General features: G+C 54.2%; 1 protein-coding gene across 1 annotated transcript in view; it reads right to left on the reverse strand.

Moving 5' to 3' along the window:
- Positions 1-9,276: 9,276 nt before the first annotated feature.
- Positions 9,277-17,688, reverse strand: part of TRIM62 (tripartite motif containing 62) — a 30,132-nt gene continuing 21,720 nt past the window's right edge. The window contains exon 6 of the mRNA XM_079138888.1: positions 9,277-11,531. Within this exon, the coding sequence (XP_078995014.1) occupies positions 10,981-11,531 (551 nt within the window). The 3' untranslated portion in view covers positions 9,277-10,980. The remainder of the gene's footprint in view (positions 11,532-17,688) is intronic.

The raw sequence follows: 17,688 nt of genomic DNA on the forward strand, positions 1-17,688 counted from the left end.
CACCAGCTTAATTTCTCTTCATTTCTTTAATGAAAAGTTTTCTTCATCGAAAGTAATGGAAACTACTTTGACAGAAGATGAAAATTAAAGTTTAGGGGAGTTGATGGCAAGTGCCTTCTGAATCAACGGAAATGTCAGTTCACCAGTCTGGGGAAGGAGCCGGCAATTAAGGGGGCCTCAGTAGTGGAGGTTCACAGAAATTAATGTGACTGAGCTCCGTTTCTGGACTTGACATTCCACGTTAATTCCTGAGACCAGAGCATTTGATAATCTCAGCTTAAATCAGGTGTATCTGCTCCAGACCAATCCACTACGGCTTCAAGAAAAGTACTCATGAGCGGTCTACTACTTAAGTCCGGCTCCTGCCCTCCAGCTCTCTTCCCTAAGACGCGGCTGCTTTAGTCAGTCAGTTCACTGCTGTGACAAAAAGACCCATCCACCAGCACAAATGTAGAGGAGGAAAAGTTTATTTGAGGGCTCACAGTTTCAGAGGTCTTAGTCCATAGAAGGCCAGCTCCATTCCTCAGGGCTCGAGGTGAGACTGAACATCACAGTGGAAGGGGTGGCAGAGGGAAGCAGCTCACATTGTGATCAGAGAGCAGAGAGGGAGAGGGAGAGGGGTTGGGGGAGGGGGAGGGGGAGAGAGAAAGAGACTCTCCACTCCCAGATACAAATATATACCCAAAGCCACGCCCAATCCCCACCTCCTCCAGCCACACCCCACCACATCAGTTACCACTCAGTTCATCCCAAGAGGGGATTAGTTCACTGATTGGGTTAAGACTCTCACAGCCAGATCATTTCTCTTCTGAACCTTCTTGCATGGTCTCACAGGAGAGCTTCTGGGAGACACCTCCTATGTAAACCATAACAGTAGCATAAACTCTCTAACCTGAGGGGTCAGCACACCTTTCAAGGGCCAGAGGGAAATACCTTTTTTGCTTTGTAATCTACAGGGTTTCTCTTGCAACTACGGCATTCTGCTGTGCAGAGCAAAAGCAGCCAGGAAATAGTAAGTGACTAAATGACTGGACATGGCTGTTTCAGTAAAACTTTATTTATAAGACCAGAGACGGCCTCCAGTTCGCTGGCCCCTGCGTTGTACGTACTGTCCCTTCTGCCTGGATCACCCCTTCCTTCCGGCAGGCTCCCGCCCTCGGCTTCGATGCCAGGTCTCGGAAGCCGTCCCTGATCCTCCTCCTCTGGCTGCCTTGTGCCCCACAGGCCATGAGCCTCATCCAAGCACTTTTCTTACCCTGTTGTCATCGTTCTGTTCCGACCCCTGGTTCTGGGTCTCATTTGTTGTGATCTCAGCATTCGGCGTGCCTGGCACACGGCACACACTTGGGTATCATGGGATGAGTGGAAGAAGCCGTGACCCTGTGGCCGGAAGGCAAGCCCTGTTGAGATCTGGGGCAGCTGTGAGAATCCTGGGCTTTTAAAATCAGCTGTGTGAGAGCCACCTCTGGGGAGGCCATCACCTCAGACAAGCACAGGTGACATGGATGCTTCAAGACACGAGAAGCGGAAAGCTCCGAGGGCCGCGAACCTGGATGATGTGACAAGTCATCTCCCAGCTGGGATGAAGCCAGTGATGCCTCCGTCCAGTCTCCTGCTCCTTGGTAAGGTTTCCTGTGGAGGCACCAGGCTCTGGGGTCCCAGGGAAGCAGGGCGGCAGCGTGAGGCCAGGGGCAGCCTTGGCCCACTGTCGTTCCGGGAAACGGTCACAGGCATGTCAGAATGGACCTTCCTTGACCCAAGGGGGGACAGTGAGTTGTGTCCAGAAGAACCTGAACAAGGGCAGGGAAGTCAGTGAGACCATGTGCCATGGTTGTGGCCTTTGTGAGTCTTTATCCAGCTAGGCACGTCATCCCTCAATGCCTCCAGGGAGTCCCCGCAACGGCACATCCAAATGTCCCACTTTCGTGCACTTGCAGACATGACAGGGCTTTGCCTGGGTGTTTGGCATGAGGAGACGAACAGTTAAAGAGATCCTCTCCATCACTGTGGTTCTTGAGTAGCTTGTCTGGACCCCTCATGAGGACGTTGGGCGGGGACAGGTGATCCAGGACCTCTGGTGGCACATTTTCCATGAGATGCAGCTGACAACCAGAAGAGAGGATGAGCAGACCAGCACCGGGATGGTGCACACCACCCACATCTGGCCAAAGGGGCGGTGGCATCAGGGCGGGGGTAGAGGACTGCCCTCCCAGGGCAGGCTGTGCCCTGCCCTCCACAGCCACGACCCAGGAAACCCTGGGCTCCCACAACATGGAGGAGACACGGTCCTGGGCAAGAACGACTTGGATGCAAAGATCGCATGGCCTTGGGCAAGTGGCCAATAGCACTTTCTCCCAGCGTTTGGCATTGGCAGGTGCTTGGTCCGTGTTTGTGGACTACAAGGAGAGATCACTGCTAGCACAGGTGCTTTATGGGCCTTTCCTCTTCCAACCTGGCCAGGTACTCTGCCATCACCATTTACCAGAGGCCGCTTCTCTGAGGTTAAAAAGTTGGTGCCAGGTGTGGTGGTACATTCCTATAGTCCCAGTAACTTGGGAGGCTGAGGCAGGAGGATCACAGATTTGAGGCCAACCTCAACTACTTAGCAAGGCCCTAAACAACTTAGCAAGACCCTGTCTCTAAATAAAAAATAAATTAAAAAGAAGTTGGTAAGGGACAGAGGCAGGATTTGAACTCAGGTCTACACACCATCAGCCTCCTTGCTATCCAAATGTTTCCCCACAAGCATGTTCTGAACACTTACCATGAGCCAGGCATGGGGCCCATCCCAGAAAGATAACACCTGGCACCTGGGTGTCCCTGAGTAAATTCTAACTCTCATTAGCTATTACTATTATGTGGATGCCTTTGGTACTCACAACAAGGGTAGATATTTTCATTTCTATTTTTCAAATGGGAAAAGAGTCTGGTGAGGTGAAACGTCTTGTTCAAGGTTACCCAGCTGGAGCCCAGCACGGTGGCGCACACCTGTAAATCCCAGCCACTTAGGAGGCTGAGGCAGGAGGACCGTGAGTTCGAAACCAGCCTCAGCAACAGCCAGGCGCTAAGCAACTCAGTGAGACTCTGTCTCTAAATAAAAAAAAACAAAATAGGGCTGGGGATGTGGCTCAGTGGTCAAGTGCCTCTGAGTTCACTGGTACCAAAAAAAAAAAAAAAAAAAACCAAGAAAAGAAAAGAAAAAGATTTCCCAGCTGGGAGGTGGCAAAGCCAGCAAAGCCATCTCTGTTCTCTCTGGGACTCTGTGAAACAGGGAAGGATGAATAATCCAGCTTTGAAACAGCCCTCAGGGCCCTGGGAGAAATCCCTGCTTGCTCACCTCTTCCAGCTTTCACCCCACCCATGCTTCCGCGCCCCCCAGCCTTGCAGCCTTCTCTCTGGTCTCCCTGCCTCCAAACTCTGCTCTGTCCCACACTGGCCCCCTTGAATCTAGAGGCCCTCCTCTGCCTCACAGTTATGGACCACCCAGACCCCCACCTCTTCCCCACTCTGGCTCTTAGATTGGCAGCATTACTGGGGGAGCCCAGGGTCCGGGGAAGTGGAAGGGGAAGGGGCGGGCAGGCACTGACTGCACCTCGGGGCAGCAGTGGCACAGTTGCAAGGAGCTGCGTCTCCATCAACTGGCACTGGGACTTCTGTTTGGGAGGAATGGAGGCAGCAGGTGCTTAGTACCTTCCAGGGCATTTCATTCCTGAAAGGGAGCTGGAGGCAGAGGTTGCGTCCTGGAGTGACAGGGCTCCGCCCACCTGCTGCAGCAACAAGTAGGCTTCCAGGGGGCCCTGAGGTCTGACGCCGGGAAGACTAACAACATGGACAAATGCTCAGTCTTTTATTAAGTGGGGGAAAAAAAAAAGCCAGGCTGTAAAACAACAGGTAGAGCATGCTTCAGTTTTTGTAAAATACAATCCTGGAGCCAAAAGACTGTGAACCTTATCACTCAGATTCTAGCAGTGGTTGCCTCTGGTCAGTGACTGAAGGGCGATTTTACTTTGGGGGTCTTGACTGTATTTTCCAAATTTTCTATAATGAGCATGTTACAAAAAACAAAATCACCCAGAAAATCAATACTTGGTTAAAAAATTTTTATGGGACGAGGGATTGAACCCAGGGCCTTGCTCATGCTATGCAGACACTACCATTGTGTTACACTCCCAGCCTGAAAGCAATACATAGTAAATGAGCAAACCTTTTGACCCACAAGCCCACTGAAGAAATTTACTACAAAATGCATCAAAAGATGAAGAACAGTAATGTGAAGAATGATCATGTTTTTGTAAAAGAAAATGACATTTTTGTTTATGTATAAGCAAAAACGCCTGAAAGGACCCACACCAACTGTTAGCAGCTGCTGACTTCCGGGAGTGGGATGAAGGAACTGTCTACTTTCTACTCTTACATCTATTGGATTTTTTTAAAAAACAATGAACATAAGTTATTTTTTAATTTGTCTTAAAAGCAGCCCAACACGTTCTTAGTCTCTGCCATTTTCCCCCGGTTGGCTCTGCACACAGTCTGGTGGGAATGGTCAGCGAGGCTCCCGCTGGGCACTCAGCTTCCATCTGAGCACCCCTAGGGAGGGGTTGCCTCTGGTCCGTAGGATTCCAGTTGCAGCCAGCTCACATTTTTTGAGGCCCTTTTCTGTACTCAGACGCAGAAGCGCAGGCCATGGTTCATGCTTTAATATGCTTATGGCCCAGTAGTAGGGGGAGACCTGGAAGGTTTCCGAGACCAGGACAATGAATTCGGTGGGTTGGACAGGACAATGGCACAGGCTGCCTTGAGTGGGACGTGAAGGGTAAGATTGTTTTTGTGTGATGCTGGGGGTCAATCCCAGGGCCTCACACATGCTAGGCAAACACTTTACCATTGAGCTACGACCCAGCCCTAAAGCGTAAGATTTTAACAGGAAGGCAAAGTAGGGCCTGGGCTTTCTGGGCAGGAGAGGAAGGAGTCTTCCAAAATCAGATGCACAAAGGACAAAAATATGCTGACTCCTCTCCGTTTGGATGTCAGACACCTAGGTGCTCTGCTCCTAACATTACATGTGGTTTTTCCCTCCCAGGGAGGAGGTGCCTGTGAACAGAAAGGCTGAGGGGCTGTGCTGGGGGTCGGGGGGCGAAGGGCCCGACCAAGAGTGGGACGACTGGCTCGGTGACCGGGAGCCCTGCCATTTCTAGCCCAGTCTGTGTCCACAGAGTGACGGCTGCTGTAGCGCTGCCCACATGGTGTCACAGGAAGTCCCTTCTCCCTCTCTCCCCTCCTCTGTAATCTTTCCCTCCTGTGTGGGGAACACAGGAGGGTAAGTTAGGTGGAGGAGCATTCCGAGAGTGTGACAGAAGGAGACCCCCAAAGCGGGAAGGGGAAGCCGAAGGGGGCGGGGACTATCAGGCAAACTCTATGAAGTTGTTTCAGGCTCGAACCTTTGAAGGGGGCGCTGCCAAGGCTCAGGGCCGCCCATCCCTCTTCATCCCTCTTGCTAACTCTTAAGGTGGAAATGAAGGGGGCCATCCAAGGTCACTGGCAAGTCAGGGACAGAACAAGGTTTGCCCAGGTCTCCACCCACGGCCTCACACCTCTGGCCTGTCTCTGCTTTTCCTGGGGACTCTGGGGACCTTTATCTTCATCTTCCTACCCCAATAGAAAGAACAGAGTCACTGGACCCCAGGACCTTGCTCCTGGTTGGTAGGTCAGGGGGGGCTTTGGCCTGAATAGCAGTGGGCAGAGAAACAGGTCGAGTGGCTCAGCCTACAGAGCTGAAGGGGGGAAAGCCCATTTCCTGAGGAGAAAAGACTCTTAAACCGTCCAGCAACCTAAGGTCCCAGGGCTGACCCAAGTGCCATGAGGTTGGGCCATTGGTCCTGCTGCCCTCACTTGCCTGGGACTCCCTGAAGCTCCAGCAGCTGCCTAAGTTGGGTTTTGTCCTTGCTGCAGCTGGTGCTGATTCTGGACTCTGCTGCCAGCGAGGGAGGCACCTGGTGTGGGCAGACACCGGCTGGCTCTGCCCAGGAGGAGGCCTTGGGGTCCAGAACCCTCCCTTCTCCCTGTGGAGGAGGACAGAGGAAGGGCATCCAGCTCCTGGTGCTTGGCTGTGGGATCCTGCTCATTCCCTTCTGCTTGAACTTCAGGTTTCCAGTTGAGAGGAGAGGGCACGGGGATCCACACGGGCAGACTGGCGATTGCCTGAGCGGAGCTGAGGCTAGGAGTCAGGAGGCTGGGCTTGGCCTGACCGTCTCACAGGCTGGTGCCTTCCCATCTGGCCTCAGTTCTCCTATCTGTAACGCAGTGCAGTTGAGAGTCTTGGGCTCTCAGCAGCTGTCCTGGGGCCTGCGGTGCTGACAGGCACATCCAGCTGGGCGGCCCCCACCTGAGAGGACTTCCCAATTCTGTCACCCTTTTGTCCCTTCCTCTTGTCTCTGAGGCACTGCAGCCCAATTCTGATAAGCACCCCTGTGCCCGTGCCTTTGAAGAATCAAGGCCCTGCTCCGAGTCCCTCCCTCCTTGGCCTGCCTTTGCAGCCTCCTTTTGTTGACGAGGCTGGGCCTCTCAACTGGCCGTTCTCCCTGGCATGCTGGCTGGGAACGGTGACACCTGGGTTCTGGTGTCAGTCTGCCTCATGCTGTGTACCTTGAGTAAGAGACTGACCCTCTCTGAGCTTCTAGTGGGGTGGGAGGGTTACCCAGGCTCCTCCAGCATTCGGACTTGATCACATCCAGGTCCACTGTTTTGGGGAGTTCGCCAGGACCTGGGGCTCTGTGCTTGACTCCAGCTTCCTGAAAGGTCCTCCCTTGTCACGTCACCAGGGTAGGAAAGCCCTGTAGCTCTGAGCCAAAGTGCAGCCTCTTCCCACTTCACCTAATTCCTAGAGCGAGGGAGGAGCATTTCATAATCAGGATACAACAGAACTGCTGAAGTTTTGAAGACTGTCCTATTTTGTGCTCAGTGCAAAGAACACAGGATTTCATAAAGATAGAAATGAAAAACAGGAAAATGAACACACATAAACCAAAATAGGCATGTCTCCCTGTCTTGCTATTGTTCGGAAACTGAGTCTCCTGGTGGTGCCTCCACAGTGCCCTGCCCCTTCTTGCTCTGCTGTCCACCCTCCCCTGTTTCTTTATGTGGTTCAAAACTCCTAGAGAGAATCACCGGTCCCACCGTAAGAGAAATAACCATGACCCGACACAGTGACGATTCGGTTCAGCACCTTGGTCAGTACCCACGTCCTCTCCCACCTTCCAGCCCTGGCAGCTGATCTCCTGGGGATGATGTGGGGTGGTGAGTGGGACCAAGAGGTAGACAGGCGGGGAGGAAGCCAGGAGTGCTGCCAGGCGTGAGCAGTCAGCCTCAGCAAATGGCTCCCTGGCAGGAGGGAAGGTGGGCTCCCGGAACCCTTGAGGAAGTCTTGGGCCATCTCTGTTGTTTTCTGTCTCTGCTGCACTGCAGAGAGAAGGACTCAGATATAATGGGCTTCTTAGGCGCTGAGCAGGCCCAGCTGCAGGACCCAACATTAGACAAACAGTATTCTGGACCATCAGTGCTGGACCCTGGCAGTAGATGAACAGCAGGAAAGAGGGTCCTGCTTACGGTCACATGGGGTCTTCATGAGTCCACCCCTGAACCAAGGAGTCATAAGATGCTCTGCTTGTAATTAAGACTTGACTCATGATTGCACTGTTCCACAATGGTTTAAGCTCCCTTTGAAGCCTAGGGGGATCCCAGTTCTGGTGGCTGCTGCCTGTTGCTGAAGCAGTTCTCAAAGCTGACGAGCATTTCCAGAGAGATCCAGCGAACAGTGTGGCTTTAGCTTTAGCTGGACCTGGTTTGATTTCCCACTCTGCTGAGTAATAGCTGTGGGTCCCCTGGGAAGCAGAGCTTCCTCGCTGAAACACCAAGGTAATGACACTAACCTCATGGGCTTGTCTCGGTGGTGAAAGTGTAAAATGCACCAGCACTTTGCTTGCTGAGGACACAGGGGACTCCGAGGGGTTGCTGCCACTCAATCAACCCCTTCCTGCCCAGGATGAGATCCATGCTGACCCTCCTCCTAACTGCCTGCAGTGTGGGAGGGGCTCCTGGCCTGACAACCCTCATTTCTTTCAGTCATCTCCGGACACTTGTGCAGACATTTCTCTTGGGGTTGCTCCCCCTGAAGGAGGAGACAGAGCAAAGACATCCCGGAGGGAACGCGGAACAGCACAAGTGGAAGGGTTTGGGGGAGCACAGGGATCTGAAAGGTTGGGGGTGTCTCGTGGATACTCCAGTCTTAAATCCCACCCCCCTCGCGCACACACAGCTGCAAACTGGGCTGCTCTCACCGGCTCATCAGGGCCCCTCCATCCACCCTGCCAACAGCCCCTGGCTCGCGTCCCCTTCCTAGAACCACAGTCAGGGTTGGGTGGGGTCCCTCTCCTCTCTTCCCACCTCCAGGCCACAGATGAAGATCCACCCAGTGCCTCAGAGCATCCGGTCTCACCTCCCTCATCCTGCAGGTGAGGAGATGGAGGAATGGACCATGACCAGCCAAGGATGTTGCATTACACAACTGCACAGGGCCCGGGGGCCTTGCTGCTGCCAGTGTGCCCAGCCTGTGACCGTGTGCGGGGCCCTGGCTCCTGGACAGGCTGCTTCCCCATCAGTCGAGGTGGGATGGAGCCTTTTCACACAGCAGACCTGGGGACTTTCCTGGACTACAGGGGCCTGTCCTCAAGGAGGAAGATGGTTTTCTCAGGGTCAGAGCCAGTGCAGAGATTCGGAAAACCCACACAGCTCCAGGCACTGACTCCAGGAGTCAGGTCCTCCCCAAGCCATCTATCGCTTACCAATAAATCATGTGAGGTTGGTGTTATGATTCCCATTTTATCTGTGGGGCAAGCAAGGCTGAGAGAGGTTAAGTCATTTTTCTAAAATCACACAGTGATGGAGCCTGAACTTGAGGCCAGGTCTTTAGAGTTCCAGAGATCAGACTTGCCACTGTCATGTGAGCTCTCTGCCTGCTCCTAAGAATACCCCCAGCTCTCCCAGGCAAAGACTGGTTCTCCTTGGCTGGTAAGTTTCCAGATAGGTTGTAGTGTATTGGCCTAGAACGCAGTTTTCACTCTCCAGTGTGAACTCTGGGACTCTTTTCCTTCTCTGAAGAATGAGCAGAAGGCTCTTTACCCAGCAGGGCTGCTTTGTGGACTGGCTACTCTCAAGTACCCTTACTGCCTGGGACGGAACAAGCAGGACTTTGTGTTTGTCAGAATGAATGGAACTGACCACTGGTGTCCTGTAACTTTAATTTAATACAAATTTATCATAACTCACAAAATGGGAAACATTTTAAATAAAAATACTGCTGGGGGTGGCCCAGACTCTGGGAGCTGAGGGCTGGGCAGGGCTGAGGTTTACTCTTGCTCAGGGGAGGCCCAGTGCATGGCAGTCGGAGCGGGAGCCCCTCAAGTTCAGCTCCTCGGGCTCCTTTCTGAGGAGTGTGCTGAGACCCCACAGAGTTGAGGCCCCAGGACTTGTGAGAACTCTGCAATCTTGCGGGCACGCTCCCAGGTTGCCACCTCTAGGCAGGGCAGGGCAGGGCACCTCCAGGTTCTGCTGCTTCGAAGCCACGTCCTCCAGGTGGACTCGTCTCTCTGGAGTGCTTCGTGATGGATGCTGTGGCAGAAAATGCAACGTGCTTGCCTGATACCCAGGCTAACTTTCATCTAGGGCCCTTTTCATATGGTTGAAGCTGGAAAGAGGGAAACTACATTTCCCAGATTCCCGTGCGGTCAAGGTAGAGAATCCCTTGTAGAAATATGGATTGGGGACCTGAGTTAGTGGAAGAGAGGCAGGCCTCAGGACATCCATTTGCTGGCATGGACGGTGACAGAGGGGGCACAGTGCTGCAGGCAGCGGCTTCTGATATAGTGGCTTCCTGCAGGGGGGAGCAGCTTCCCTGGTCATGACAGGATGCATCTGGCTGCTGGAGTTATTCCTGGAAATTCAGCAAGGACTCCACTGCTCCCTTCCAGCCCTTCTAGAGCAAGTGCCCAGGGAGCTGGTAATGAATCCTTATCTAATTGAGCCGACTAAAGTGGCTCTTGTTTCGGCAGCAGGATCCTAAGTGAGACAGATGCCAAGTCTGAAGAGGGGGGTGTCTCAGCCAACAGCCCCTCCCAGGGTTCAGGGCCGGATGAAAACAACTGCTCCCAGCAGCCTTTCTGTGCCCTAGCAGGCCACAGAGGCCTGGCTGCAAGGGGTGGCTGGAATGGAGTCCAGAGCTGCTGGGGACCTTGATCATCCAGTGATGCTTGCTGTCCTGCAGGCACTGTTAGCTGTTGTGCTCTACCTGGGGTCTCCAGGGTGCCCTCATCCTGCCCTTAGATTTTGAGCAGGAAGGTGGTGACATGGTGATATGGTAACGAACAAGTGGCCTCAACTACTAGGTATCTTCCACAGCCACAGCACTCTCTCTGCTTTGTACGACAGTGGGAAACCAGGGACCACACAGCTCTTGGCATGTGGGGGGGCTTGAAAGGGTGGTTCTGAGACAACCCTAGGACCAGCCACTGCCTGTGTCCACAGCAGGCTGGGGTCAAGAGTAAGACACCATCACTAGCAAGTCTTAGGCCACGGGCATAAGAGGATTCTGTCTTTCAGGCTGTCAACCACTGACCACATCCAACACATCCTGAGGCCCAGGCAGCTGGGCAGGAGGGAGACACGGGAGGTAATGCCCTTCCCCTGAGGGGATGGGGAGAAGGGCCAGGCGGGGGCGGCCCTGAAGAGAAGCCACGTCACGTCCCCAGCAAGGTCAGAGCTTACAGAACTTTAATGCTGGAAGAGAGCTTAGGGCTCACGGAGCACAATCTCCATCCGTGTCACAGACAGGGCAACGGAGGTCCAAGGGTGAACAACTGGCCTGAGGGCTGAGAGTGACCAGGTGGGCCTGGGTCCAGGCCTCCTGTGTGCAGGCAGAGTCCTGCTGGCCTAGATGCGGACGGTGTTGATGCGCAGTGGCTGGACGTTCTTGCCATTGGCGTGGCTCTGGCCAGGGCTGAAGTAGGAGCAGAGCTTGCCAGGGAACTTCTCCCGGAAGGTGTAGAGCCAGGACATGTCGTCGGCGTTGTAGAAGATGAGCAAGCCCTGGTCGTAGTCCAGGAAGACGCCCACCTTGTCCAGCCTGTCCCGGACGTTGAGCCGCGTCCAGGGCTCCGTGCAGGCGCTGTACTGGTTGCCGTCATGCATGACGATGCAGTAGAAGCCGCGGCTGGGCTGGATCTGGATGCTGCCCTTGCGGCTCGCGGCCTCGTGGGCCAGCCCGATCACCCACTGGGTCTTCTCTGCCACCACCACTTCCCAGTAATGGACGCCACTACTGAAGGCCTCGGAGCCCAGCACCGACACCTCCACGTCAAAGCGCTTCGGTGAGTCCTGCAGGGGCTGTGGGTGCAGGTTGCCGTAGGCCACGATGGTGCAGTCATCAGACAGGATCAGGCGCTGGTGGGCAGTGCCAGGGTCTAGGGTCAGGGCAGCTGGCACTATGAGGGGTGGAAGAAAGAGAGGTCAGTGGGGAGAAGGCTGTGGACCCATTAAGAGGTGCCTTCCTAAATACAGGATTCCGGGGGTCCCCCAGGAGGCCACTGATCGATCTGCTGTGTGACCTTGAATATAAGCTTGTCTTCTCTGGGCCTCATCTTCCTTCTCTGTAAAAAAAGGAAGGCTAACTGCTGAGGTCCTTCTAGCTTTACACTAGGCAGCAAAGGAGCAGGGGCCATGGCTCTGGGTCACTGCCTGATGCCCAGGGCAAGGCAGGTAGTGAGCATTCCACAAATATTTGTAGAATTAGAAATAGAGAATTAGAATTTCAGAGCTGTGAAGGTTCAAGATTTTTCAGGTGCTACTGCCCCCTAGAGGTATTGTGGGAATTTGTGAGGGTGTTTGGGTTGTCTCTGACAGGAGGGATCCAGGGACCACCCAATGAAATGACCAGGACAGTTCAGCGCACCCCCCACCAGGGATTTTCAAATGTCCCACCAGTCATGTGTATGAAGGCTTCTTTATAATGATCTGAAACTACAAACTAACTCTATTGTATGTATAAACATGAAATATTTTTTACAATTTTAATATACACTGCAGTTTTTGGAATACAATTACCAAACTGAGGCAAAGTTGATTTTTTTTCCTTTTTTTTGGACCAGGAATTGAACCCAGGGGTGCTTAACCACTGAGCCACATCCCCAGCCCTTTTTATATTTTATTTAGAGATGGGGGACTCTGCTAAATTGCTCAGGCTGGTTTGAACTCACGACAATCCTCTTGCCTAAGACTCCTGAGCTGCTGGGATTACAGGTGTGCGCCACAGTGCCCGGCTGATTTTTTTCTTTTTTATTGAACCAAGGGGCTGTGCCACTGAGCTGCATCCACAGCCCTTTTTATTTTGAGACAGGGTCTCACTAAATTGTCAAGGTGGCTCTGAACTTGGGATCCTGCTTCAGCCTCTCAAGTAGCTGGGATTACATGTCTGTGCCACTGCATCCGGCTACACTGTTTGTTTGGAACTTAACTAAGAATTGTTAGCTTTTCTGGAAAATACATCTCTAAGGGCTGATATAAAGCTATCTGTATAGGACCACATTTGAGGCAGAAGGTGTTTTCCCTATAATGTGGGCACTGGAATACTTCCTTAAGTTTTCTAGTGTGGTTCTGAGTGAGCTTCTACATGCTGACATACAAAATATTTTATTATAAATAATTTCCTTCTATTTTCTATTATATTCTAGTCAGTGTGTGTGTGTGTATAGTGTATATAGACTTGAAATGGGGGTGAGGTTAGATGATCTTTGGAACGTTATAAATTAAATAGACAATGTGTCTGAAAAGATTGAAAACTACTTCTAAGTCAAATTCTTCCATTTGACACAGGAAAACTGAGACCAGAGAGGAGCTGGGACCGATCAAGGCCAGCACAGTCCGGCCCTGACGTCCATCTCTCAGCCCGCCTGCCTCTCTCCGGCCCAAAGCCTTCGCTCCTCGGTTCCCCCTACCGCCTCCTTTTTGCTGCCATAACCAGGTCCAGGGGGCTCTGCTCTAAGGCCGTCCTTGGAGTCTTCCTGGTGGCCAGCAGTTGAGCTCCCCTTCCTCTGAAGTTCCCGAGCCATGTCCACGCTCCTGGACTCATGTCTTTGCCCCAGGAGGGTGAGGACTGAATCCTGGCAACCTCGGCCCTCCCGCGTGCCCAGTGCTTAGCACAGGATCCGGCACAGGCCAGGCTTCTGGAAACACTCTCCAAATTAGGTTGACCCTGTTTTTGCTGGGCAGGTGGTGCAGGCTGGGTCACCTGCCTCCAGGCTGGCCTTACCGGCTTAGCAGGTCTCATCTCAAATCTCACAGACTCTTGTCAAGACCTCTGTTTACTCTGTCTCCCCAGGGAGCTGATAACAAGCCAGAGGAGGAGAGGAACCTCCTGAGGCTGGGCTCCCCTAAGGCCCCATGGCCATTTCCAGGCCAGAGCCAGAGAGGGGACAAGGATCCTGCCACGTGCTCCTCAGGGTGAAGGACTTCGCAATCCACTTCCCTGGCCTTCTGTATCTGGTGGGCAGGGACAAGATGACACAGCTGGCACACTACCCCTCACTTCGGTTGCTGGTGGGCTGCGACAGGCAGAGAAATGAAATGGCTCAATGATGATGACCGTCCTGAACTGTGCTCCTGCTCGCACACCCACTATCAAGCTGACCGCGGCCCTAGAGCAAGTCCCTTCCACGATCTGTCAGGCGCAAACTCAGCCTTGCCCTTTCCATTCTTCTCTCCTGCTCTTGGGAGGCTGACGGCTGTGTGCACACTGTGAGCTCTGTGAACAGAGGGGCCAGAGGAGACACAGTCCTCCATCCGGGACCTAACGAGGGGGAGCCGGGGAGAAAGGCGCCGGCTGTCATCAGATGAAGACTTCGCCCACAGTCTGGCTGATCCCAGGGCAGCGGGTCAGAGTCAGAAGACTCCCGCCCCTTGGAATGCGGGCAATTCCCACAGGGGGGCAGGAGGGAGGAGGTGGAGGGGTGTGTGTGGAGGAGAGCCAGGGAGACAAGAACTTAATCAGACACAGATGGGGTCACCGCTGCGGGCAGTGGGATGTGTCTGCACAGAGGGGAGAAGGGCAGGGGGAAGGGGCCCTGCCTGGGTGATGGTGGCCCTCCTATCTGAGGTGTGCAGGATGATGGGAGAAGGACCAGCAACAGGCAGAAACAAGGGCTTGGAGAAGAAGGACCTGGGGGGACTGGCAAGCACCCCTGGAAACAGCTTCAGACTCTCAAGCCTCCAGGACCACGTGGCCACTTACTTCTGGGCCACTGGGAAGGGCTCCAAGGACTCCGGATGGTTCTGGGAAGGTGAACAGAGAGGCACCCACAGGGCAGAGGAAATCCTGACCCCCGCCTTCCGTCCTGCAGTGGAGGGTCCCCACTCTGGGTGGGACCCAGCCAGGCCTGGGGTTCTCCTCGGGAAGGGGCGCTCTGATTCTAGGGAGGCTTTTCCAGCCCCAAAGTCAAGGCCAGAGGGGATGTGGCAATGCCTTCTCCCCCACTGGGAAGTCAGTCTCCGCCTGGGGCTTTCCTCCATCCTTCCCCTGTCTCACTATCTTGCAGGTCAGGGCTCATTTCTAGGTCGTGGGACCTGAATCTACCAACACAGAAAGCTAAGCACGAGGTGCCGAGGTGAGGTCTGGTCTCCAGGTGTGTTCTTGGTCCTTGAAGCCTCTCTGAGACCTCCAGGTCAAAAGGCATTCAGGACTGTGAAGACCCCAGGGAACGTGTCCCGGCCCCTGGTCACCTACCACCCAAGGCCCCGCTCAGCACCACCCCTTGGCAGCCCCGTGGCTTGTCTCTTTGTTCTCAAGGACCATGGGGTCAGCTGCAGAGGCCTGAGGGACAGGAAATGTATCAGCTCTTTTTTGCAGCCAGGCCTTTAAAACCAGGCCGCAGGTCCCCAAGTCCTCCCACCTACTCAGGCCTGCAGCTGCCTGAGCGGGCATCAAAAAACATCTGCATACCCTCCACTTGTGGTGGACAGTAGTCCTAGGAGTGCCAATTACTGTACCCCCATTTTTCAGGAGAGAAAACTAAGGCTCTTCGCATTAAGTGATTTGCTCAGGTTGCCCCCTGGGGGAAGCAGAGTTACGACCAGAGCTGGGGTCTTTCACCCAGTGCTCTTTCCTTCATGTGGCTCCAGAAAGCCTGTTCAGCAGGATGAGGAACCATCTGAAGGTCAAGCACTCACTAAGTTGTAAGATCGCTGTCCCCAATTTAAATTTCTTATATGTAACCTGGGAAGTAAATGTGACTATCCCTGTTGGACAGGTGAGAAAACTAAGGCTCAGATGGGGGGGGGGGGGCTGGGACTCAAAATGATGGGATTCAGATGAGCAGGGGGTGGGGAGAGGGCCGCCTGGGGGTGGGGAGGCAGCAGGAGGGACAGGAGCAGTGTCTGGTTCCTTGGGACAATAGGCTGCCTGGCCCTCTGGGGAGCCGGCCAGTTGCGGGTGGGCAGGGAGAGGAGGGCTTCCCAGTGTGAGGCCCCGGTGGGGGGTGAGGGGTGGAGGGGAGTCCAGAGCAGGGTGAGACAGGTGCTAGATGGCTTCTCAAATGACCAATAGGAAGCCAGAGCCATAGGGGAGGGGCAGGCGGGAAGCTGCTAGAACCCATGGGCGAGGTCCCTAGGGGCACCGCTCCATTTGGACATAAAGGGCTCTGGTGCTGGCAGAGGAGCCAGAGTGACTTCACAGGCCTCACAGACAAAGGAAGGGGCCCAGGCAACAGGGTCACTGTTCTCTGAAGTCCCGGGGCCTCTGCTCTGGGTGGGACGTTTGGGGCACACAGTTGCTCCCTTAGTTCTACTGCAGCAATGTTCAACAGGGGCAGTTTTTCTTTCCAAGGGACATTAAGCCACATCAAGAGATACTTTGGGTAGTTACAATGAGGGGCGGGGCTGTGGCATCTAGTGGATAGAGGTCAGAGCGCTGCTAAGCATCCTGCTGTGCCCAGGACTGTGGCCTGATAAGAAACCTTGCCCCTGGGCAGTCAGCAGATTCCCCATGTGTCTGCTCACTTCTGAAGAAGAAAGGAACACTGGCGTCCTGTCATTCAGAGAAGGAAGCTGAGGCTGGGAGGAAGAACTGGTCTTGTTCCTTCTCTCAGCATTTACTGAGCACCTACTATAGGCAAGGCACTGTTCCAGAAGCAGAAGTAGGCTAAGGCTTGTTCCTTTCTTCATTCATCATCAAATACTGACTGTGCTGGCTGCTGGGGATGAATTGGCCCCAGGCCCTGAGCCTTCAGAGCTCACAGCTGGAGAGAGAGACAGCCACACAGATAAAAAGGAAACAGCAAGGCCAGGAGAGCCCAAGCAGGGCCATGTGGAGGAATCCAGGAAGGCTTCTCAGAGGAGGAGCTTAAAAACTAAGATATGAAGGAGAGTAGGGGGTGTCCGTAAAGACTGAGGATGGTGCGGGGGGCCCTAAAGAGTGTGCAGGCGGGAGAACAGGGCTCCCTTAAGACCTGAAGGGAGTGCAGTGTAGCTGAGTGGGATATGGACGGGAGGATGAGGGGCCCTGGCAGGGCAGGCGGTGGCGTCTAGCCTGCCTCTTTGTGCCAATGAGGATGCAGCAGGTAGCCCGAGGCTAAGAGCTCCCAGGCCACCTGTGCAAGAAGCCCCCTGGCCTGTGGCTGAGGAGAACAGGAGCCTGGGATTCCTGCCTCCCTCCAGGGGCCCTCAACCTCCTGGGTCCCGTGTGGAGATGCCCCAGGGCTGGGAGCATACTGTGGCCTCCGCCCCGGGAGGGCAGCCCAGAACTCCTACTCCGTCTGCTAGGAAATGAGCCCTTCCTCCAGCCTTGCCTCCTCTCTCCAGGGGAGCAGAGAACCATATCAGCCTCCACTGGCTCCCATGAAGTCAGTAAGGACACATCAGACGAGGCCTCAGCCACCTGTGGGGAGCCGGGCTTTGTGGTCTGGCACACATTCAGTAACTGTCCCAACCCCTCTCTGTCCCTCAGGGACTCAACTGTGAACGCCCTGGGGTCACTCCCGCCCCTGCCCAGCCACTCCTTGGCCTTCAGCCCTCAGCTCACACACCATCTGTTCTGCTTCCCTGGCCTCCCACCTCCCCCACCCAGAGCCTCCAGTTGCCCCTTCTGGGCTTCCATGGTACATGTGAGTCCCTGGTCATAGCCTTGTCCCATTGGACTGTTAGGATCTGGTTGCTTGCCTTTCTTTCCTGACTCCTGGGAATGTCTTGAAGGATTTTTACTCCTCGTAGAGTAAAAAAATAATCCAGACGGGGGGAAGAACTCTGACTCCTGTGTGGCCTTAGAAAGTCAGGGAGCCTCTCTGAGCCTCAGTCTCCCCAGCGGCTCGCATCTGGTGTGTGAAGCTAGAGAATGGGTAGTTAGCTGAGCTGGCAAGGTTCCAGGCTCCGGGGTCTGACACGGGCTTTAAAGACTGGCTGTACCTTTTACAGGTTGTGACCATGGACAAGCTTCTAAGAGCTTTGCGCCTTGGTTTCTTCATCTGAAAAAGTGACAGTACCCGCTTCTTGGGGCACACTCCCTACTTTATCTGTATGCCACCTCTCCAGGGCATGGTGCTGACTCAGGCACAATCGGGGTCCCCACTGCCTACGGCTTGAATCTGCCCTGTGGTT

This window comes from Sciurus vulgaris, assembly GCF_902686455.1.
Source record: "Sciurus vulgaris genome assembly, chromosome: 1".
In the NCBI taxonomy this organism is placed as follows: Eukaryota; Metazoa; Chordata; class Mammalia; order Rodentia; family Sciuridae; genus Sciurus; species Sciurus vulgaris.